At 37.6% G+C, this 24,708-nt stretch overlaps 2 protein-coding genes across 5 annotated transcripts; one reads left to right on the top strand and one right to left on the bottom strand.

Moving 5' to 3' along the window:
- Window positions 7,167-10,132, top strand: LOC109224072 (alpha-1,4-glucan-protein synthase [UDP-forming] 1). Its single transcript, XM_019388626.1, has 4 exons — window positions 7,167-7,644; window positions 8,749-8,999; window positions 9,123-9,291; window positions 9,489-10,132. The coding sequence occupies exons 1-4, from the start codon at window positions 7,333-7,335 to the stop codon at window positions 9,843-9,845; spliced, it is 1,089 nt and encodes a 362-aa protein (XP_019244171.1). The 5' UTR covers window positions 7,167-7,332; the 3' UTR covers window positions 9,846-10,132.
- On the bottom strand, window positions 11,018-22,845 carry LOC109224070. Of its 4 annotated transcripts, none has more exons than XM_019388623.1 (14): window positions 22,575-22,845; window positions 20,906-21,013; window positions 20,657-20,788; window positions 18,408-18,980; window positions 18,051-18,195; window positions 17,618-17,905; window positions 17,162-17,461; window positions 15,651-16,531; window positions 15,479-15,564; window positions 15,161-15,379; window positions 14,684-14,812; window positions 13,644-14,006; window positions 12,203-12,318; window positions 11,018-11,408 (listed from the first exon to the last, which is right to left on the bottom strand). In XM_019388623.1, exons 1-14 carry the CDS (start codon window positions 22,674-22,676, stop codon window positions 11,311-11,313), a joined length of 3,540 nt encoding a protein of 1,179 aa, XP_019244168.1. In that variant the 5' UTR covers window positions 22,677-22,845; the 3' UTR covers window positions 11,018-11,310. The 4 variants fall into 4 exon arrangements, with proteins under 4 accessions (XP_019244168.1, XP_019244170.1, XP_019244167.1 ...); XM_019388622.1 differs by having other exon boundaries at window positions 11,023-11,408; window positions 17,618-17,929; window positions 22,575-22,844; XM_019388624.1 differs by lacking the exons at window positions 11,018-11,408; window positions 12,203-12,318 and adding an exon at window positions 12,328-12,423 and having other exon boundaries at window positions 17,618-17,929.

The raw sequence follows: 24,708 nt of genomic DNA, 5'->3' as shown, positions 1-24,708 counted from the left end.
TTATTTGTACAATAAAATTTCTCTTTATTAAGAGCAATTAAATAACATTTAATCCAAGAGAATCAATGCCGTTACTACTTTTCAATGTTTTCAAACAAACGAATATGAAACAATATAGTATTCATGCACCGAAGGTTCAATAATATTTACATAAACAAGTAATCTGATAAAATAGAAACAACCTGCATTCAGTAATTAAGATTCAATATACACTACATGTAACTTAAATCCTATTTAAAGTAGTCCTAGAGTTATATGGTAAAATTAAATGAGATGTGCCTAAACTCAGTGGCGGAGCTAGCTTTTAGTTTACAGGTTTAGCCGAATGATACGAGTAGCTTGCGTCAGTGGTACCTCGTGCTCGTTAAGTAGTACGGGGTAGTTAAGTTAGTTGGGAATAAGGCTGAAAATAAGTTTGGGAAATGTTTAGTTTAGTCCACTTATATTTTAAATTATAGTTTTCAGTAATTACACATTAGCCCTATAATTTTCTTTGTCTTTTATACGAGAGGTCCAGGTTAGCTGTTTAGGAAATGGCACGAGTACTAGCTAGGGAATCTCTCCTCTCTCACTCTATGTATTGTAATTTCTTTTCTTAGTAAAGATCAATCAGAGAATATTCCCTTTTATTTTGCCCTGATTATCTTCTTCTTCCTTTATTTGTTTCATTGCATTTCCTTAGCAGCTTTTCCTTCTTTCTTTTACTGTTTCATTGCCATTTCGTATCAGTAGTATCAGAGCTCTTTCTTGGATCTGTGGATCTATGGCGAGTGAGAGGAGTGAAGTTATGAGCACGCTACATAAGATCTCCACGGAAATGTCCAGCTTCATTGCTCGACAAGAGCAACTAGAAGCTGCTCAAGAGCAAAGTAGCAGGCAGCAGGAAGAGTCTCTGAATGAGCTTAGAGAAGTTCTCGATAAGGTCATCCATGGAGGCAAACGACCTGAAAGGGACAAGAAGGTGAAACGGGATGAAGGTGAGCTCTATTCTCCGAGTGATAGACCTTTTGATTTTGGGGATTTGGCAACACCTAGTACTAGTAACATTAACAATGCCTCTATGAGTACCTTTACTTCCCCTGTTAATGCACTCATTCAGAACCCTAGACCAGCTGCAAGTAGCCTTCCAATTAATGGTGTTCCTTCCCCTACACCACCAGTGGTACAACCGATACGCACAACTATAGCTCAGACTCAACCACAGCCCCACTCCCTTCGTTCAGTCATGATAAACACACCCCCCATACAACCTCCCCAGTCTCAACCTTATGGGCTTCCAAATCTTCCCTCTCCTTCCATACCACCACATTCCAACCCCAAATGGAGGGTATTACGAACCAACAATAAGCTGGAACCAAGGGTCACCCATGGGAGTGATGCCTTCATACATCCCCTACACCGAAACTACACAGTTTTCTCCACTCTACTACAACTAAACTGCACACATACCCAGTGGCGGATCCAGGATTTTAAAGTCATGGGTGCTCGCCGATTAAAATTTCAAAAGAAGAGGAAAAAAGAGTTTTGTTGTGGGTGCTCACTCAATATTTATCTAAATATTTGCATAATTACCTATGTAAATTACTAAATATGATCAAAAGTAATGGGTGCTTAAGCACCCATAAGTGTGTATGTAGATCCGCCAATGCACATATCTCCTCCTCTGTATCACCAGATCCCTTACATGCCAACCCCTCCTCAGCATCAGTACAACCCTAATATACACAACCACCCACAAACACAAAACAAGCATCTTGTACCCTTGCCCAATATACCCTATACCAAATATACTAAGGTTGAGTTCCCTAAGTTCAATGGGGATGACTTAAGAACATGGCTGTATAAGGTAGAGCAATTTTTTGCGGATGAAGACATTACCATTTAGCAAAAGATAAAGTTAGTTTCCCTGCACATATGAGGAGTCGAGGACACATGCCATTACCTACCTGGGATGAGTATTTGTGGGCTCTTTGCGATAGTTTTGGAGCTGAATATTCTGACCCCATGACTGAGCTAATGAACATTAAGCATACAGGGTCAGTGAAGGACTATCAGAAGGCAATTTTGAGTGTAATGATAGCGATCAACCTCTCTACAGAACGTGCTATCAGTATCTTCTTGAACAACCTGAAACCTGAGCTCAGGAATGCTGTTAAAGTGGGCAATCCCACCAGCCTTCCACAGGTATATTACTTGGCTAGGCTACAAGAGGCTAACTTTGCTGCTCAAAGCAAGGCAATCAAGGGCACCTTTCCAGCTTCAATTATGTACAAACCTCCTGCAGGCCAAGGAAATTGTGGCATATTTAAAGGAAACCTACCTAGTTACAAGAAACCAATGATTGCTAACTCTGACAACAACAGAAGAAGAAGGCTCACCCCAGCTGAGATGGATGAGAAAAGAGCAAATAGGATATGTTTTTTCTGTGATGAAAAGTTCACCCCAGGACATAAATGTAAGGCTAAAAGACATCTTTACTCCTTAGAAATTGAGGAAGAGCAATTAGTTCCTCCAGAAGAACCAGATATTGAGGAAATCACTAAAGATCAAGAGTTGAGAGAAGAACCTATTGAGAAATGTGAAATTTCCTTAGAAGCTATGAATAGATCTAGAGGATACAAAACCTTGAGGATTCAAGGCTTCACTGAACAAAAACCAGTCAATGTCTTGAATGACTCTGGCTCCACTCATAATTTTATCAATAAACAAACAACAAAAAGGCTTGGATGCAAGGTTTACCAGATGAGTCCCCAAGATGTCTCAGTTGCTGATGGAAGAGTGATACAATCAGTGAAGGGCAGCAAGGGGTTTACTTGGCTAATGCAAGGTGTGGTATTCACAGATTATTTCTTGGTGCTTCCTATAGGTAGCTGTGATGTGGTGCTTGGTATTCAATGGTTGTGTAAGTTAGGAGATATCCAGGTTAACTTTGCAAAGTTGTGGATGCGATTCCTATACCAAGGGAAATCAGTCACTTTGCAAGGAATTCACCCCTCCTTCAAGACAGTGAATGCTAAGGCCCTCAATAATATCACAGTCAGCACTGCTCAAATATTTATGATCAAGGTTTGCCCAGGGGAAGGCAGTGAGGAAGAATCAAACTCAAGGCAGGAAGAGGCACCAATCGAAATACAAGTTCTACTGGAAGGGTATAGGGAATTGTTTGCTGAACCTAAACAACTACCTCCTTCAAGAGGGGTGTTTGATAATCACATTCCTCTAATAGAGGGTAGCCTGCCAGTGAACTCTAGGCCCTATAGGTACTCCCCTATTCATAAGAATGTGATTGAGAAAAAATGACACAAGAAATGTTAAGTCAAGGCATAATCAATTACAACTCTAGTTCTTATGCATCCCCTATAGTCCTAGTGAGCAAAAAAGATGGCTCTTGGAGACTATGTGTAGACTACAGATCATTGAACAAGCTGACTATTCTAAGATATCATTGAGGAACTGTTGGATGAGTTAGGAGGCTCAAAAGTCTATTCTAAGATAGACTTAAGAGCTGGTTACCACCAAATCAGGATGACACCTGCAGACATACAGAAAATAGCTTTCAGAACTCACTATGGGCATTATGAATATCTGGTTATGCCCTTTGGCTTAACTAATGCCCCATCAAGTTTTCAGGGACTGATGAATCATATATTCAAGGCTTACCTGAGGAAATTCATACTGGTTTTCTTTGATGACATCCTGGTGTTCAGTAAAAGCTTAGAGGATCATGTTCAACACCTCAGGATTACCTTTGATTTGCTGGTACAGCACCAGCTTTTTGCCAAGGAAAGCAAGTGTGTTTCTGCTGCTGACAGAATTAAGTACTTAGGCCACTACATCTCTACTGTAGGTGTAGCCACTGACCCTAAAAAAAATAGAAGCTATACAAGCTTGGCCTGAACCTGCTAAACTCAAGAAACTAAGGGGATTCTTAGGTTTAGCAGGATATTACAGGAGATTTATCAAGGGTTATGGAGTCATGAGTAAACCTCTCACTGATCTACTCAAGAAATACAACTTCCAGTGGTCTTGCAAGGCAACTGAAGCCTTTAACAAGCTGAAGGAAGCCTTGACTCCTGCACCAGTGTTAATCCTACCTGACTTTTCTATACCCTTTGTGGTCGAAACTGATGCATGCAGCATGGGAATAGGGGATGTTCTGATGCAAAAGGGGCAGCTAATTGCTTACTTAAGCAAAGGATAGTCTCCTCAACACCAAGCCTTATCTGTTTATGACAAGGAACTTCTAGCATTAGTGATGGCAGTGAACAAGTGGGCTCAATATTTGACAAGGAGGCCCTTCACAGTGAAAACAAATCAAAAAGCTTTGAAGTTTCTCTTGGAGCAAAAGCTGCACACAGGGTCTCAACTTAAATGGATAACTAAGCTCACGCAGTATGATTTCATTATTGAATACAAGAAGGGGAAGGAGAATAAGGTAGCAGATGCCTTGTCCAGGCTACCATTGGTAGAACTAGCTGCCTTGACACTGTCCACTGTTAAGACTGACTTGTTAAGTCTCATTATGCAAAGTTGGACCTTGGATACTAAACTCACTGACCTTATTACTGATCTTAAGTGAGGAAGTGTTGAGATCAATGGTTACTCCTTTGTACACGAGCAACTCAGAAGAAATCGGAAGCTGGTAGTAGGTCCTGATGAACAGCTAAGGAAAAACATTGTACAATTGTGGCATAATTCTTCTAGTAGAGGACACTCAAGAATAGACCATACTTACAGAGAATAGCTGCCCTTTTTTATTGGAAGGGCCTGAAAGAGGATGTCCAAACTCATGTCAAGCAATGTGATACTTGCCAAAGAAGCAAGTATGAAACCACACCTTACCTAGGTCTGCTTCATCCCCTCAAACTACCTTCACTAGCTTGGAGTAGCATCAATATGGATTTCATTAAGGGTTTGCCAAAGAACCAAGGAAAGTCAGTAATTTGGGTGGTCGTTGACAGGTTAACAAACTATGCCCACTTTATTGGAGTGTCACACCCATACTCAACTGGTGACATTGCCAAATTATTCATAGAGCACGTGTTCAAACTGCATGGGATGCCAGAAGATATAGACAGTAATAGAGACCCTATATTCACTAGTAAACTATGGCAAAAATTGTTCTCTATGCATGGAGTCACACTCAGTACTTCCACAGCCTATCATCCTCAATCCGATGGGCAAACAGAGGCTGTCAATAGGTGTTTGGAGACATATCTCAGGTGCTTTTATTCTGACACTCAAAAGGACTGGTTCTCTTACTTGGCATCTACTGAGTGGTGGTATAATACCACATTCCATTCCTCAATCCAAACCACACCTTATGAAGCCTTGTATGGTAAACCCCCACCACTCCACTTATCTTACATTTCAGGAGAGTCTGTCATGGAAGAGGTAGATAGAAGTCTGCTCACAAGAGAGTTCAAGTATCAGCTGCTGAAATATCACCTACAGAGGGCCCAACAGAGGATGGCTACACAAGCTAATAAGCATATGTCTGACAGGCAATTCAAGGAAGGAGAATGGGTGTAACTCAAAATCCAACCTTATAGGCAAATCAGTATGTCAGGATCTCACTTCTCCAAACTCTCAGCCAAATACTATGGGCCATATCAGATCTTACAAAGAATTGGAAACGTAGCTTACAAACTGTCATTGCCTTTCAACTCATTCTGCATCCTACATTTCGTGTGTCCCAGATAAAACCTTGCCACAAGATACCTGAGAAGATCTCACACCCTCCAGTCATTGATATCTCTAGTCCTTACTGCCCTCAACCTCAACAAATTTTAGACAGATGTATGGTGCAAAAAGGGAACAAGACCATTGCTCAGGTACTTGTTCAATGGGAGCAAACAACACCAGAGCAGGCCACTTGGGAGGATTATCAATCTCTAAGAACTAGATTTCCTTCTTTCCTTCCTTGAGGACAAGGAAGATTTTGACAAGGGGGATCTGATACGAGTAGCTTGCGTCAGTGGTACCTCGTGCTCGTTAAGTAGTACGGGGTAGTTAAGTTAGTTGGGAATAAGGCTGAAAACAAGTTTGAGAAATGTTTAGTTTAGTCCACTTATATTTTAAATTATAGTTTCCAGTAATTACACATTAGCCCTATAATTTTTTTTGTCTTTTTTACGAGAGGTCCAGGTTAGCTGTTTAGGAAATGGCACGAGTTCTAGCTAGGGAATCTCTCCTCTCTCACTCTATATATTGTAATTTATGTTCTTAATAAAGATCAATCAGTGAATATTCACTTTTATTTTGCCCTAGTTATCTTCTTCTTCCTTTATTTGTTTCATTGCATTTCCTTAGCAGCTTTTCCTTCTTCTTTTACTATTTCATTGCCATTTCGTATCACCGAATCCAGTAATTATGGTTAAAATTTTGTATTATTGACCCCCACTTATCTCATGGCAAACCTTTAAGATCAAAAGTCGAAAGTGTTACTCATGGGACAACACTTGTTATACTTGGGGTTCGTTTGGTAGAACGTATTAGGGAAAATAATACATGTACAATCAGACTTCTGTATAACAATATCCACATATAATAACCATTCACTATAAAAACTAAATTTTTCTCGAAGTCGATTATTATGTTATGTTATAATATATATATATATATATATATATATATATATATATATATATATATATATATATATATAACAATACTTCACTATTGCAGCCAAAAAATATCGGAATACACGAGGCTGTTATAGAGAGGTTTGACTATATTGACTTTGGTATTATTAACCTCTTGTTTGGTAGTGTTTTTCGACCTACTTATAACTGTACTAGTTATATACCCTATTTGGTCCTATGTATAACTAATCCATAGTAAACCATGACATTAATAATACCATAGTTTTTAATACATTGATAAGCATGTATACGTCCCTATACAATGTATGTTATCTTTAATACACCAAATCAACAGTGAATAAAAAATAATCTCACCATACCTAATTCCAGCATTACCAATATGCCCTATTCAGTACTATTCTTATACACCCTACTAAACGGCCCTCTAAAATTCTGAATATGGAACAAGCTTGATCAAAAAATTAATAATGGCACCGAAGGTCCTATTTCTATCATTCACGCATTATAAAAATTCTAATTTAGCCGTACAAATACGTGTAAACTAGTTCGCCGAAACAGAGAGTCACCGACGAGATTTAGTAGTATTTCAGTCAACAATAACATCATATTTTGTACACTTTCTACTTAATATAAATAGGACACAACCCCTCAATTCTCGTTACCAAAATCTAATACTGCAATCCCTCTTCTTTCATTCACATTCACTTTTCCTCCAATTTTTGCAGCCATGGCAGCAGCAACACCATTGTTGAAAGATGAGCTTGATATAGTAATACCCACAATAAGAAATCTTGATTTCTTAGAAATGTGGAGACCATTTTTTCAGCCATACCATTTAATTATTGTTCAAGATGGTGACCCTTCAAAAACCATTAAAGTCCCTGAAGGATTTGATTATGAACTTTATAATAGGAATGATATTAACAGGATTTTGGGTCCTAAAGCTTCTTGTATTTCCTTTAAGGATTCTGCTTGTAGGTGCTTTGGTTACATGGTTTCCAAAAAGAAGTATATCTACACCATTGATGATGATTGCTTTGTAAGTATTTTCTCAACATTCTTGTTTTTTGTTTCTATTTTTTTCTTTTGGGGTTATTTGGATTTGAATTTTGTGTGGTGGGGTTGAAAATAATTGGATCTTGGTGAATTTTGAGGGGGTTTAAGGTAAAGTTTGGATCTTGGTGAATTTGGAGGGGTTTTAAAGTATTGAATTTAGGGTTTTTCCGGGGGTTTTGTATGTTTGAGCCAATTTGGGGAATTTAATAATGTGTTTTTATAGTTGTTGTGGATCTCTTCAGCTGAATTGCATTTGGTTATAATTTTTATTTTGGACCAAGAATAGGAGATCTGATTGATTGGAAGCTGCTGATCTGCAGTTATATCAATGTTTGTTGTTTGATGTATATGATTTCTATTTATAAAACTGTAATTCTTTATTAGTGTCTCTTGAATTGTCTACCTCTGTTTAAGTTTTTTATACTTTTTGTGTGAAGATTTTCACAGATCTATATGGTTTTTATTTAAAGTAATGTCGGTTGACAACTGAATGCAGGACTATATCAATTGATCTTACTCTTTTGCACCATAGAGACTAGGTCTTTGGTATATATTTACACATAAAAGAGGTGCCAGATCTTGTAACAACTTCACGCTTTGTCATTGTTTTGTTTCTGCATTCCTGTTTAGTTAAATTGTTGTATGGGTGGAGATTAATGTTATATTTGTTCTCTACTGATCGAGCCATTGTTTGAATGTAGTCAATAGTTATGGTACCTCATTTTATGTTTCCTCCCACTTTTGGTAATAAACAGTTCATGTGATAATCTTTGTCGATCTGATGTTGCAAAGGTTGCTCGTGTCTGTTTCCACCACCAGATCTGTGTGATTCTTTTAACTTGGTCGAACATTGATGAAATCCACTTAAACTGAGTGAGTTATTTTTTACTAACAACGCCAGAATCTTCAATCTTAGGCCCATAAATTGGCAATTTGTTATCCTATTACCATGTGCACTTAAATTGGAAACTGCTACTTTGATTATGTTGTTCCAACGCCATCTCAGAAACTCTAATGCCGAAAAAAGTTGATGTGTTGAGCATTCATTTGCTCACGTGCTGAATTTTTTTTATCTGCTGATGTGAAGGTGGCCAAAGACCCATCTGGCAAGGAGATCAATGCACTTGAGCAGCACATAAAGAACCTCCTGTGCCCATCCACCCCGCATTTCTTCAACACTTTGTATGATCCATACAGAGAAGGTGCAGATTTCGTCCGTGGCTACCCTTTCAGCATGCGCGAGGGTGCTCCAACAGCTGTTTCTCATGGACTGTGGCTCAACATCCCTGACTACGATGCACCCACACAGCTTGTTAAGCCTCATGAGAGGAACACTAGGTACTTACTCTTTCCGTAAGCCAAACTGTAGAGCTTGTCTAATTACTCGTAGGATTAAGCTTATCTAATTTGTCATTACCTGCAAACTCTACTTATCGAATTAGCATCAATATATTATTCCAGGTATGTTGACGCAGTCATGACAATTCCTAAAGGCACTTTGTTCCCCATGTGTGGAATGAACTTGGCGTTTGACCGGGAGCTCATTGGACCTGCAATGTACTTTGGTCTCATGGGTGACGGTCAGCCAATTGGTCGTTACGACGATATGTGGGCCGGCTGGTGTACCAAGGTAATTTTACTTCCTATATTTCCTGGATTATCTGACTTGGTAAAATAGAGAACTTAGTTTGTCTATTACACCTATTATGATGTTCCGTCTGTTTGTGGGGTTTGATCGTATGCTCGATTACTTGTGTGAACATTGATATTTTATGAAGCATTTTGTGAAACTCAGAATTCTGACATAAAATGTCGTCGAACTTGTAGGTTATATGTGACCATTTGGGCCTGGGAATAAAGACTGGTCTGCCTTACATATGGCACAGCAAAGCCAGCAACCCTTTTGTTAACCTCAAAAAGGAGTATAACGGCATCTTCTGGCAAGAAGAGATCATCCCCTTTTTCCAGGCTGCAACCCTTCCTAAAGAGTGCAAAACTGTCCAGCAATGCTACCTCGAGCTCTCGAAGCAGGTCAAGGATAAACTTTCCAAGATAGATCCCTATTTCACCAAGCTCGGAGACGCCATGGTCACATGGATCGAAGCTTGGGATGAGCTCAACCCTACTGGGGAAAACTTGGCTAAGCTATCCATCTCCAATGGTCCAGCAAAGGCTGCAAAGTAGATGCTATTTCGCTTTTGCTCCTTTTCTTTAACGGCTAAGAGATTTTGAGTTGAGCAGAGCTTGGATTACTTATTTATCTTTATCTATTTACTTGTTTTAGTTTTGGTTGAGGATTTGACATATTGCTGCTATGTAGACCAGCTTTTGCTTCACTACTCTGAAACATCGTAGGAGTATTATTTATTAGGTTTAGCTCCAAACTTGAGATTAACTTGAGATTACTATCTATATCAATAAAAATGGTTTAGTTGCAGCTAGGCTTCTATAACCGTCTCTTTTTGTTTGAATTTGGTATATGCTGATTTCTACTCTTTATCATGCTGAATGCTGGTCGGGGCCCTTTAGCTTTGGCAACTGCGGTATGCAACTTAATTAGAATTCTGCTACTCTATGACGCAACACAAGTAGGTAGCTCACGTGAAAGGCAGCTCGGTACACAAAGCATCCCGTATTCACGCAGGATCCGAGGCAGGGCCGCATCCCACGGGGTATGATGTAGACAACCTACCCTAATGCAATTATTAATGACTGCTTCCACGGTTCGAACCAATAACTTATAGGTCACACGGAGATAACTTCACTGTTGCTCCAACGCTCCCTTTGAGTAGGTAACTCACAAGGAATGTTTACCTTGATACAAGTACTAAATCATGCAAGCAGGAATCTCGTGAAGAGCTTGAGGTACTTCAAAATGGGACACAGTTTTAATGTTGGTTAGACCATGTTTGATTAATGTGGCCTTTGGGTGCCCATCAAAAGTCAAAACCCGAGCCGGGTACCTCCCTTTTCCTTTATTTTGGTTTCTTATTTGAACATTGTGACTTGATTGAGTAGAACAAATACAAAAATATTCATCCGATGTCAACTGATTTGGAGTTTAGGCGTAATTGATTGATTGATTAAATTTAGACTTTTTGCAAAATTGATTGATTTGTATGTCTTGTCTATGAGGAAAAAATGGTCCATCACATGTACAAGAAGTCTATACTGCTATTGGTAAAATCGTTTTAGCTGGCAACCACGCTTTCAATTTTTGCTAGCGCGATAGTTTAGCTGATGACTGGAAGTAAATTAGCCTAAAGAGAGATACTACCACAACAGCTTAACTGATCATTTGATGTTAAAAGTGCACGTCAAACAAATAACCAAAAGAACTAGATGGCAGTTCTAGAAAATATTAAAGGGAAAGCCAATCTTCGTTATTTAAGATCCAACTTTAACCTGTTATTTACAATCTATGATTGTACTGGATTTGGGATCAACTAGAACCATGGCAATACACTATCTGAAACAGATTTACAAAGAGCTTTGCACCCCAATCAAAACCTCATTTTTTTGGTACCAATGCCTATCAAAGTTAGCGGGTTCTAGACATTAGGCGAACTCGGGAAAAATGGGGCAGATACGCCCATCTAACTTGTTCAAGATGGAGTAAAAATTACTTATTCAATATGAACAAAGCCCGTCAAGATCGCATATATACCAGCACCTGGCCTCGATCACTGGCTATGGCCACTGCACCATGGCTTGAATCATCAGTAGTAATGCATGAAACTGTTGAACCTGAAAGAGAGATCAGGAATGTCAGTAAAATTCTAACATCACCAGACATACACCAATTAGTTGTGATTGAGTAAATAGAGCAATCTCAGTAACTCAATGCTTCCTAGAGAGATGGAGGAAACTGATATAGAAAGGAAACATCTAATTCATATACTGAGTATGCCACTCAGTGTTAGCAGGGTTAAGATGTTTTAACACAACCAAAGTGAACTGTAAGGGCAAGAGGTGAAGGATGACTAGACCTTGGGAAAGGCTGACCAAACATGACTAGATCTTATTTTAAAGACGACCACTGTCACTACCCTTCAGAAGAAGTCAATATTTTTTTTAAAAAGTCAATATTTTGAAGTTTGAAGTGTGTTCAATAAGAAGAGATTGTGCGACGGCACTCTTACCCCAGCCAAAGGACAATTAAAATAATAAAGATTTTAACCGATCCAAAAAAAAAAAAAAATCAGTGCAGTTGAGCGAATCCTGCTGTTTAAATCTCTAAAAGAGTTAAAAGTCAATACAAGTATGCAGTATGCTACGATGCCACAATTTTGCCAATGAGTGATCTTTGGGAATTCTTAAATTCCCGAGTTCCTGAAAGTGATAATGTGAAGTAACGTAATGGTAATTGCTGAAAATCTAATTTTTGCAGCTGAAAGTAATTTTGTCCAGAACCCAAAAAGAAAGAAGCACATTTAGCATAGGAATTCAACTTCACTTATAAGCTTTACATAGACCAAAGATCTCAACAATCACTACTAAGATTTGAGCAATAAACTAAAGCACTTGCAAAAAAAGAGTACCTTTAAAGTGATGCAGATTTTGGAGTCTTTTCCCTGTAGTTAATTCCCACATGTAGACCAGTCCATCACTTCTCCCAATAATCCCATGACCAGCTGAAAAACCAAGTGCAGTAGCCCTGAGAGGCAGATAGGCTGAATGGTCATTACTTATCAGAGGCCACTAAATTTACATTTTAGCACTTCTTTTGTAAACATTTTAGCACTTGACGCAAGAAACCAACCTGCTATCAATCTTTAGAGGATTAGACTAGCAAATACTATAAATTTCAGTAATCTAGATTTCAAAATATATTAGCCTACAATGTGCAGAAACCTTCTTGCATTGCAGGCAGTAACAAACCTTCTTCAAGCAATTTTTAATGTCTCCAAGAATGTTTTAACAAAGTTTATTAAAGGGTATGACTATTTAAGGATGTTCAGTTCGCCAAATTGTCACCTGATATAAAGTAGCATACAGTATACAAAGGGAGACAAGTGTCCCATCATTATAAGTGAAAGTAGAGCTCCTATCTCCCTCCATCACTCTAATACTCCCCACCATCCCCCACCCCACCCCAAACCAACCACCACCACATGAAAGAAGGCCCTTCTTGAGCACCCATATCCCAGAAAACCACCAAGGTAAAATCAAAGTTGCTGGAAGTAAATTTTGAATGTCTAATTTAAGCGTACAACAACTTTGAGAGATATCTAATCTTTCAATTGACTCTACCTATTAAAAAAATGTTTCAGTTGACTCGAGATGTTTTAAGATAAAAAATTCCAGCATTTGAATGACTCCTGCATACATTGATTAATCTTTGGTATTCAAGTATCAGAAATCTCACATTACCCATCATCAGAAGCTCCATCATGATAATAATCTACAACATACATTATTTGCAGTGGCGCTCTAACTTTACTCATTTTCTATCCCACAGCATTAACTTTTTCAGGTCAACTTCGTAACACCGTGGTATTTAAGCGAAGGTAACAAATTATAATAGGACAAAGGGCAGATGACAAATACTCCAGTAGCACATCAGTTAAAGGCTAATTGACTTGAAACATCGTGCTACTATGAGTTTCAATGTCTCTTGTTTTGGGTTGTGAAGACAGGGATTTGGAGGACAAGCTTTCAAAGATTTCTGGGAATTCATCTCGAGAGCATGAATCATGTAAAGAACTACATGATTTTGCAATTGACCACTAAGTGAGGACAAGCCAGTTTGCCAAACCCCAAAACCTGATATCAAGCATGTATGCTTACCCTATCTTCAACAACCACAATCTCCTTTAGTCTTTTAAACTGTAGGATGAAATATACAATGGTGAACTAAACGGGCACTCCTTCCTTTTGTGATATCAACAATAGCCAAATGAAAAACGATTTAAAAAAACACTGAATTAAGATTCTCAGATATGTTTTCCAGAATTTTCTAGTACAAGATTTTGGGAGTACCTTGGGTCAAGAGAATTTCCCATGATCATTGTGTTATTAACCAGTAGAGCGAGCCTCCACCAATGAACTGGGCCGGACTGCTGCTCGCTAGATTCATAAGCAGGCTGATTTGGGTCAGGAGAAGTCAAAATCAGAAGCCAGATTGCCACATCTTTATCCTCTGATGAGCAAAAGGGTTGATTATCACTCGTTTCCAAGAAAGACATCCTCGTGACATCTGTTATTTCGTCAATAGTCTCTTCTGTGACCCCGGCAGGATCACTGTACTTTCTTTGCCATCTAAAAAGACTGACTGGAAGGCATTGAAAAGCAGAAGTACTGGCAGCAGAAAACTTCGACACAAGCATGCGCTTCTTTATATCCCTGAATATAACCAAAAAACTCTGAGTGGGGGCAGTAAATAAAAAGCTCTAGGAGTCTTAAGCACCAAATGTATGCACCAAGCTCAGCAGAAGTTCTCATCTTTCTGGATTTGCTTTGTATATTTATTTATCTTCTGGAATGAAAGAAAAGAAACAAGCATATGTATATCTCATCCTTCGCGACAAAGAAAAATAGTGAAAACAAAAGTAAGAAGAAAACAATTAAACCAAAACCTATCCAAATTAATAAGTTATAAAATTTGCAGTAAATTAGCTGCTATGAAATAATATATAAGTATTAATTTCAAGCAAGAAGCATTAAAACAATAACACTGCAGCCAGCCCTGATTTTCTGACATACTGCTTCTAATTGATTCTCTTTTTCGGTCTTCTTTTCAGCTCTAATCGAGGATAACAGTAGATGTCTTCATCATATATTTACTTATTTACATAAATGTGTGTGTATATGTTTTTCCGGGTGTATATGTGTGTATTCTTGAAGCTATTTGCACATACAATTGTGTAGAAGGTGGAGTTATAATCATTAATCTGTTTAATTTTTTGACAGAATGAGCATGAGTTGCTGAAGAAAGAAGTGAACTATGAAGAGAAACAAAATAAGAAAATTGATCAACAGTAAAACGTGGTGTGCGCTTAAGATGGAAAGAGGTATTTTACCATAGGCTAAATTCCCCAAATCCATTGTACCCAAGAACCAAACTAGAAAACTTTGGTATTCTTTTCAACTTCATTGAACAAAAGGGTGGGCAGTCAGGTGGCAGCAAACAGCATTCTTCCGTCTCCGCACTGCAAATTCAGAATTTCGGGAGCAAATCAAACTACATAACAAAAAAAAACTAAACAGAAATCACATAAAGAAGCATCACAAATTCTAAGCTGGACACCAGTTCATTGGAGTGAAGAAATTTTTATATAAGTGGCAGAGTACGATAAATGATTAATAAAGCACATAGTTACCGTCAAGTGGACTAGTATTGCAAAATTTTCGACCCTCGAACTGATAAAATGATTGGTTATATACAAATACAAGAAAGATAAATTTAATAGTAACTCATCAAAGTTATAATCACTGCAAGATCAATATTATGATGGACATGAATAAACTTGAAAACCACAATGCTCAAGAAGAGTCACCTCCATTCTGAATTCATGACCCATATGTACAGCTTCCCACTTTCATCCACAGCAACAAGGTGATCAGGTGGACAAACCAATATATAACATACACTTGGAGTTGTTTTCAGTTTAGCAATGAGAGAGACATAACCATTTCTAATTTGCACGATTTTTACTGCATTTTCCTCAAAATGATTCGAAGCACATGATGAGCACCGACACTTTATGTCACCCTCCCTGAGAACAAGCATGGCAGATCAGCACATTAGCATTCATCTATTCTGCAACTAAAATATAAATAAAAGACCAAACACTTGTGTCAAGTGAAAATGCAACCTGCAGCCTGGGGCTTTTACACTGTTGAACAACACAAGCGATTGACCAATTGGTGTCAACTGCACAGCAGCACTATCCAGTTCAATCTGCATAAAACAATTATAGATTATGAGATGCTACACACCAAGCCATAGGCCCACAACATACCATTGAAGAAGAGCAAACATCTCACATCTCCACCGAAGGCACCGCCAAAAGATGGAAAACTTATGGAAGCATGACCAATAAAAGAAGGGCACCCCCTTTCTTCTCCTGCCATTGGGACCTTGTACATGAAAATAGTTCTATCCTCGTGCAACGGTTGACTGCACAAAACACAAATGTAAAGATCATTTTCTTGTGTGCTCAATAGCATTGATGAAACTGGCATGGGATGATCATAGCCTGCAATAAGCTTGAGAACACCACTTCTTTCACTCTCAGTCTTTAAATCTTTATGGGCCTCCATGCTTACGTTCTCATTATTCTCGTTTTTCTCAGTGGTGTCAGCAGAAACATTTATCTTCTGGTTTTGATTATGTGACAAAGGACCAGTAAACCTGACAAAGTGTTGGTCTCTGGACAATTTTTCAGTCAATCTGCCTTCCGATTTGATTGCAGTTGAATCAAGAAACTTTGAAGTTTCAGTATGATTTAGCATCCAATCCATTTCTTCTTCTTGTGATCTCGAGGCCATGTTAGAAGGTGTACCACTGGTATTAGTGAACCTTTCTTTTGTATGGAAGTTAAGGGGCCGTCCATCAATGTGGGGTTCATCAGCAGATATTGATTGTTCGATTTGGTGCTGCATAGAAGAGCTTCCTTGCAAGGAAAGTGAGGTGCCCATCCCATTTATGCCGGCACTTGTCTCTGGAACAGAATCATCTCTGACATCTCTGCAGATGATACTTTTGGATAAAGAAACATGTTGCACCATTGATTCAGCAGAAGGAGAAACGTTAGCTAAGCGCCCACTGATAATTGCACCTGTCCTTTGGGTTCCACTAATTTCCTTTCTTGATGCTTGAACAAATTTCTGTGTGCTTGGTAAGACATCATTTTCTATTTCTGTCCCTGTTCAACAATTTATTACTTTCAATCAATTAATCTACAGAGAGTAGTCCAGCTCAAGAGACCGCGAGCTCCTATCTCATCCCTATATAGGAAGCTTTGAAGTTCAGACTAGCTACATAAAGAATAATCACAAAAAAAGAGGAAGTATGAAGTATTACAGGGTTATATCAATCAGTCTATCCACCTTTTGTCAATTTTGAAAAATCAGTCTAGGAAAAAGACACAGGATAAGCTTAATAACCATCTTTCAACATTAGTAGACAGGAGGGGAAGCCCATTTCCTAACATCTCAGATAGAGAGAGACAAGCTGACAAAGAACATGGTCATACTTGAATCAAGAGGTGCAGTGAGCTTTGAATAAGCTGACAATGGCAAACTTAGAATTCACGAGAAAACATTTTTCACTAACAAACTGGAAAAGAAGCCAGTATTGAATCTGCAGGGAAGCGGAAGGCTTGAAATGCAGAAATTTTAAAATGCCAGCGATACAAATTAAATGGCCTTGGGGCATGTGACATCCTTTTAAGCTATCTGCTATGCATATGCTAATTGGAAGAAAATTGGATGAATAGCAGCTACTCAGGCCCCACAACCAAAGAATCCACAGATTACAAGGGAGATAAAGTCACCTGTTTCACCATTGCAAACTGATGGCTTTGCTTCTGAATTATCATTCATTGATGGCCCCTCGATTTCAGATCTGCAGGTTTGTAGACCTCGAACACTTTGATCTTCTTTAGAAACTTCAGCTACTTGTAGGATCTGAGCTAAACCCTGACTTGGAGTATATCCACCTTCAGCATTATCAAAACTATCAGGAACAACAGCTTCTGCAAGGGAACAAGCTGTAGATGCTGGAACATAATCTTGAACTGAAAAGTTAATATTTTCCTTCTGTCTGAGCATTGAAGTCTCATCAAGCTCACTGACTGCAAAAGAAAGAAAGAGGGAACTAAAAGAAGCTAGAATTAAAAGACTTCATGATAGATCTTCAAACAACCAATGATCGAGATAGAAACTAAGAAATTGCTCTATAAGAGCAGCAATAATCAGCTGAAATTTGAAAGTTACAGGCAACAGTTTACCAGATGTGTCGATCTTCTTGTTTTCGTCTTGAGAGTCACGACCAGATATTTCTGGTGAATTTTTAACATTCTTTTTCTTTCTAGTGTATGTACTAAGCAGAGGAAGTGCTCGAGGAAGGAGAAGTGTCATCATTGAGTTGGCTATTTCATGCCCAACAGAATCTGACTCATTTCTCTCTGAGTTCACTTCCAAACAAGACGTATCCATTTCACTTTGTGGATGTGAATCAATTATTAGAGAATCAGGACTAGCGGTAGTAACAGCAGCTACACCATCCTTCACAATATCTGCAGCGAGATTGAAAGAATCATCTACAGAAATGACAAGACAAGCATTTAATAATTTAATCAGGGAAGAGAGTTAGAAGATAATGCAAGATGCAGCACTATGGGACGCGGCACAGGTAAGTATTAGCTCATAGCCTCATAGTACCTGGCGGGTGATCCAATGTATCAGGTGCCCAAAGATTGGCATCATTAATTCTTTGTATTTCATTCGTAACTGGTGGTTCCTCATCCTTGTCTTCGGCCATTTGGTTTTTGATCACCTGCTCTTCCAGAACTTTTGACCTATCAAACTGTGAGAAGTTAAGAAAATGTACCTAGCTAACATATCCAGTACACATGTAGAAAAAGGCCACCCTTGGTTTTGTTGTTTAAATGGGGAATATTAAACAAAAAGCAGTGCGAAAAAACTAGTAGAAAAAAAAAGGAAAAGATGATGCAAAATGAAGTGTATCGAAGCATTTGCTTTAAATGAAAGGGAAAAAGGAAGAGTAGACACACTAACCGGCTTTCCATCTTTTAGTATTTTCATAGATTCTTCTAAGGGTAAATTGTTCTCAGGATTTAAATGCTTCATCCCTCCTTGAGAACTAAGACTATCCACTTTCAGATGATCATCTTTGTCAAAAGATTCTTCGACCAGAACCAGAATTTTTTCTCGTTCAATTATTGTTTGTGAGGTCTCTGACTCTTGCAATGCTTCTGAACTACTGGGAGACCCTTTATTTGCGGAAAAGGGATGCAGATGTTCACCATATTCCTGTTGGTCAGAATTTAAAGCTTTGACGTTGCAACTTTTATTCTGACGTCGAGGTTTTTTGAGACAGCTATTGGCAGGTGACTTGGTATTATTGGTTCTAGCTTTCCTATTTCTCTTCGCAGCACTTTGTGATTTTGCCATGTGCGGTAGCAGATTAGGATCTGCTTTTGATCCCGCGTTTTCAGTTGGTTTTACTGCCTCGGATGTCTCATTCCCAAGAGAGTTAGACGACAAGATATTCTGCTCTGGCATTCCACTGATATTCGTCACCAATTCCCTGAGTAACCTCTGAACAAATGTGTTCTTGAACCCAAAAAACTGCACTTATTCACGCAATGAGGAGAAAAGAAATAAGAACGTTAGGCCCATTTAGTGAAGTTTTGATCTTTTAATATTCCATTCAAAGTTAAAAGAAACTTAACAACTTAAGCACTCTGCAAGCCAGCATTCAAAAAATTGACACAAAGGTAATCTTACTAGTACAAGACAGTCCATGAACAGATAATAAGACACTGCCTGAGTGTCTTACAAGTTACAACAAGCCTCAAAAAATTCTTTTGACGAGCTTAGATTCACATCTCAAGGACTAAATTTGACGTGTAGGCTATTTACAACATATCTTTCAGCAGTATGATGTATAAGATCAGGAACTAAACTATTTTAACAATCATACTCCAAAACTATATGATAAAGGCATTATGGTCGCTTCCAGAAAATTTTAGGATTAGCAAACCTTTCTTTGAGGTAGTTAATTGTGTCGAATGACTTTTGGCAACAAAAGAAAGCATAATGTGCCTAAAAGTACTGAAATCATTTGTTGTTCTGGCAAAAGGAAATGCAGAAATCTTCTCAAAAGATGCCATAGTCCAGGAACCAGAAACACCAGTTCATTAGGCTCGTAACGGTATATACTATCTCAATTCGGATCAAACTCCTTGAAAATGACTCAGTTATTGAAGAATCTTTAGATGCAGATACACAATAACTAACTAAGGACTTTCAAACCATCCTACATAAGAATAACATCATAAAGGAGCCAACTCATAAAGCAAGGCCTTACAGGTCCCTAAAGGAGCTTGATGAAGATAGGGTTTGAGAACTGAGTGCTCTTGCAATATTTTAGCTTTTATCCTCTGAAACAATAGACCAATTCACCATAAGATTGGACCACCTACGGTGGCTGCATGTCACTCACAAAGGCCAACATAGTTCAATTTATGTCCATTCTACCATCAGCTTACTGCAAATGGAAGCATTAGTGAAGGCAGAGTTATTTGAACCTACTTTCCATCAGTTCACTCCAGGCCAAAGGTTAAGGTTGTTAAGTGAAGACTTAAGCTCATTTCTAATTTCTGCAGTAAAATCCACTACAAAATGACCTTTAGAAGGAAAATGGAGATTTGTATTCCCATATATCTATAGTCAAGGTACCAACTAATGGAAGCATGAATCTTCAGATAAATCGTTTGCCACTCTAGCTCTGAAATGTGGATGCCTCGTGTAATTTCCAATACAAGAAACTACCAACTTAGACATACCAATCTTAAAACAATTTGAGAAAAAAATTCCTTCATTTTACCCGTTCCATTAGTTTCAAAATATAAAGTACTTTTGATATGACCTCCCCTCCTCTAGTGTCCTTATTCTCTTCTAAAGACTTCTGGGAGAACGTACCGATTGCACTTCTTATTAGAGATTCCAAAATGAATATAGAAAAGGGACATGTTTTGTGTGCAGTCTTTTGGGTGAAAGCTCAATGGCAGTCCAAATGAACCCTGCCAGCCCATCAGAACTCCAAACCCAAAAACATAGTTCTTCTTAGAACAAAATTGCATGCACGTTTTGACTTCAGACTAGACCAAGGAGACCAACTCTTGTTACAACAGTATCAATATTATCAAACCTTTCAAATTTAACATCTAAAATTGGAAAAGAACAGAACATTTTACTATCACAGTATGTTAACTGGTTTCATAAATATGAACAAGACACACCTCCACACCATCAATCTTACTGGAGTATCTCTTTCCACGCAACAATTTTATTTGATATCCTCTTTTCTGGAAACTCTCCCAGACAATATCTGCAGTTTGCCCACTACATGAATTCCCATCTGTAGAACTGATCTGTTGAAGGCAGAGAGAAGGAAATTATTTAACCCAAAGCTAGAGACGAAATAAAAATCTATTCAACATGTTGTTAAAAAAACAAAACAAAAAAAAAAACAGAATCTTTGTACACACCGTAAATAACGGCCCGTTAAGGCCTTCATGAATTTCCATTTTGTAAGTGATTCCATTTTGGGTCCTTAGAGCATTGTATCCAATAGGATAAGGATAGCGGTCTTTGCCCTGCAAGTTAAAAAAAGCCAAATTAAGTGATACTGGAATATCTCTTACACGGTACGTTATATAGAGACAGCTGTAAATCTGTGAGTCATGCTTTCTTGATGATATTTAGAGCAGAAGTTTCAAGCAACATTGTAATCTATACGAAAACGAGACAACCAAACTCTGCCTGTGGGCTCCTAAATAAAGATATACTATCTCTGTAACACATAAAAGATAAAATGGACCAACATAGATCAACATATTATGCTGAATAGTCGATGCAATTCTGCTAAAACCGTATACCTATACGCCAAATGAGGATACTCATCTTACATCTATTATGGACGCAAGTCATTTCCATTCCAGTCCTACTCTGTCCTTGCTCATACTAACATTTAAACATTATTTCCACAGTGATACCGATAAAATCACCAAACACTCCTTCTCGATGTCTCACCTCATCCTACACCATTGTCACATTCCAGTAATGCTATATCCAATCAAACATCAGGAAATGACTTGGGGAACATTTTTCATCACATCAAACAGCACCCAGATCAATACGAGAAATGGTCATACTGAGACTTGAACCACAATCGCAATGTTTCTCGATTTCTCTTTTGCCAATAAGTGATCCATAATTTCCCTCAAAATTGATTCTCATAGATTACATGACTGGAAAGCATAAATCTTCAACCTAAGCTCCAAAGATCTACCATAAATTTAAAAATCACTAGAATTTCTCGGCACATTTTGCTAGTATAGAATACTTAGTTTAACTTGTCAATGTACAGCATTTGACACAGTTCAGGTAAGATAAACTTAAGATCACGTAGAGCATTTGGCTGCAGCAAGTCATCCATAATCAATCAAAACATGGAGCATTTTACTTAACAGTCAGAAGGAAATAAACAAATCCATTTCACATTGATATTAGCGCAAAAATTTAGCTCATTAGTTTTCAGGTAGGCAAGAAATCCGGGGAAAAAAACTCATGTAACACCAATTAATGCTTCAAAAGCTCCAAAATTAAAATATAAGCTACATCGATGAGCTGAATAGTTCATCAATTGATCTATAACCAGAACTTCTATTCAAATTACGTGGACTTTGAATTTTATGCTATTTTACACACAGAGAAGAACAAAAAGTGGCAATACAATCATATGTACAACCACTAATGCTTCAAAAACTTAAAAAATCAATATACTAGCTACATCGCTCAGCTAAATATATAGTTCATCAGTTGATCTATAAATAGAATTTCCAATTCAAAATACTTGAGATAAGAATTTATGCACTTATACATATAGTAAACAAAAAAAAGAGTTTAATTTCTATGCACGGACAGTAAAAGAATTATATACACGAAGTCACTTAAAATGTAATTGTAGATAACTCTATTTAATAGCATTAATTGCTAACCTAGAGTAAAAGGTAAGTAGGTTGTTATAACATGTTAAATTGCGCTAGTTCATTAGTATAACTTAAATCCGAAAAAAATAAAACAAGTTGTTCGATCGAAAAGGAATTCACAGATTCGAAACATTTTACAGAAATAACGGAGATGAAATTGTTATACCCTAGAGGAGCTCCAGTATTTCTTATCCCATTGACCAGTGTAAAGCTTGCCAATTGATAATATCTCCAATCCGTCTGATTTCTCCAAGTTACTCTTCGCCATTGAGATTCTCACACACACACACCGTCTCTCTTTCTCTTTATCTCTCTAGAATTTTTGGAGAGAGAAGTTGCAGGAGAAAACCCAGGGGCCAGGGGAAAGAGGAGAGTTGAAATGGCGGGAATGGAATTCACAATTATCTTGCTCCCTCCTAAATTTCGTGCTCCTTTTTTGTTATTTCTCCTCTAAGTCATTTGGTCAATACCGAATTATGGTACCGAAATCAAAATGATATTTGGTGTTTGATATTTTGGTATTTGGTTTAAGGTTTTAAAAAAAATTAGGTAGGGTATTTGGTATTTAGAAAAATAATACCGAAATACGATATCAACACGAAACATATACTAAGTAGGCGTTTGGACATAAATTCTAAGAATTTTTTTTCAAATTTGAAATTTCACTAAAATTTGATTTGAAGATGAAGTTATGTTTGGTTATAATTTTTGCAACATATTTGGATGTACTTTTTTCAAAACCATAAAACGTGATTTATACCCCATAATTTGTAAAAAAAAATATCAAAATCACTCCGACTTGATTATCCTACATAAAACAAACATGCTGATTGTTTAATTGTACGAACAATCTCTAATAGAAGTTGTAGTATATAAATTATAGATCTCAACAGTGGATATCATATAGTCCAAGACCACTCAATCAGATGGTGGATAGTTGTAGGTGTTACCTTGGTTTAATAACTGATTGGGGTCGTTTTATAAATTTCAAAAATATAGGGTAAATTTGTAAAACTTAAAAATACTAACTTTCTAATTTTTCAACTGAAAAACTGGTTCTCAGCAGTTTTTTAAATTCGAAAATGCATTTTCAAGTTGGATTTGAAAAATGTAAAATTTTCATAACCAAACATTGTTTTGAACTTTTTTTTTTTGAAAAGAAAAAAAAATGAAAAAATTTCCTATGTCCAAGGGGGCTCTAAGTTACATAAACACGTAATGTACTAAGTTACATAATACTTTTCTTTGGCATTAATATTGAGGCTGGCAGTAAAGCCCTGAGCTCCTTTAGGAAAATAGAGAAACAAGTTAGGCTGCAGATTTTGACTCTTATTCTCCGGGCTGCCAAACAAGTTAATGTAATGTTTCTATAATTTTGGAGTGTTTCTTACGCGTGTATTAATGTTGCATTTGTTGGATTAGTCCTTGTTGTATTCTCTAATATCATCAATTAGCTCTACGTAAGTAACAAGACATTTTTAATGATCAAAATTATTCTTTTATGTACTTTTTTCTCTACCTGCTAAGTATGGACAAAGATTTTGTCAAAGTTTAGGTAAACTTATAACGTTTTTATTTTTGCATTTGTGACTACTTTAATTAAGAATATTACAGTCTATGATTCTATGCACTAGTTAATATTTAAGCCGAACAAACCGAAATTATCGTACCGAATAAATCAAATCCTAACCATACCGAATCTAATTAGGTACGGTATTGGTATAGCATTTTAAGAAATGAAATACCGAAAATACCGAACCGAAATGTCTAAATACCATACTGTACTGACCGACAAACACCCTACTTGCACGTATTGAAGTGACAGTTTAGTCCCTAAAGTCGACACTTCTTTTGGCATTGCCCCTACTTTTTCTATAGTTTGAAAACCCATTAACTTTTATAGTTCATGATCCAGTGATTTATTTTGTTGCTTGAACGACGAAATATTATTAATACTTAACTAGTAACATTGCATAGGAGTGATGCCTCGCTAAGGACATCTAAAGTACTTGAGCCAGAGGGCTATTAGTCATAAGATTACAAACACCATTGAGATTTCCAAGTTCAACTAGCTTGTTTAGTACATTAGTAGATACTAGTTTAGTAGTAGGTGCTCTAGTTTTGTCTTCATGTAGCAAGTTCCAAAAAGCACTCGGCGGGTAAACTATGGTTGATAAAGGAGTACTGCTTGGTTGCCTGGATCCTTCCGTAGCCAAAACATGCACAAGCTTGTTACCTTCCCGGAAGTTATGCCGGATCAGTGTATTCCCCAGTTCCTTCAGTAGTAACCTGCACTTATT

This window comes from Nicotiana attenuata, chromosome 3 (assembly GCF_001879085.1).
Source record: "Nicotiana attenuata strain UT chromosome 3, NIATTr2, whole genome shotgun sequence".
In the NCBI taxonomy this organism is placed as follows: domain Eukaryota; kingdom Viridiplantae; phylum Streptophyta; class Magnoliopsida; order Solanales; family Solanaceae; genus Nicotiana; species Nicotiana attenuata.
This window is presented reverse-complemented; position numbering and strand designations above follow the sequence as displayed.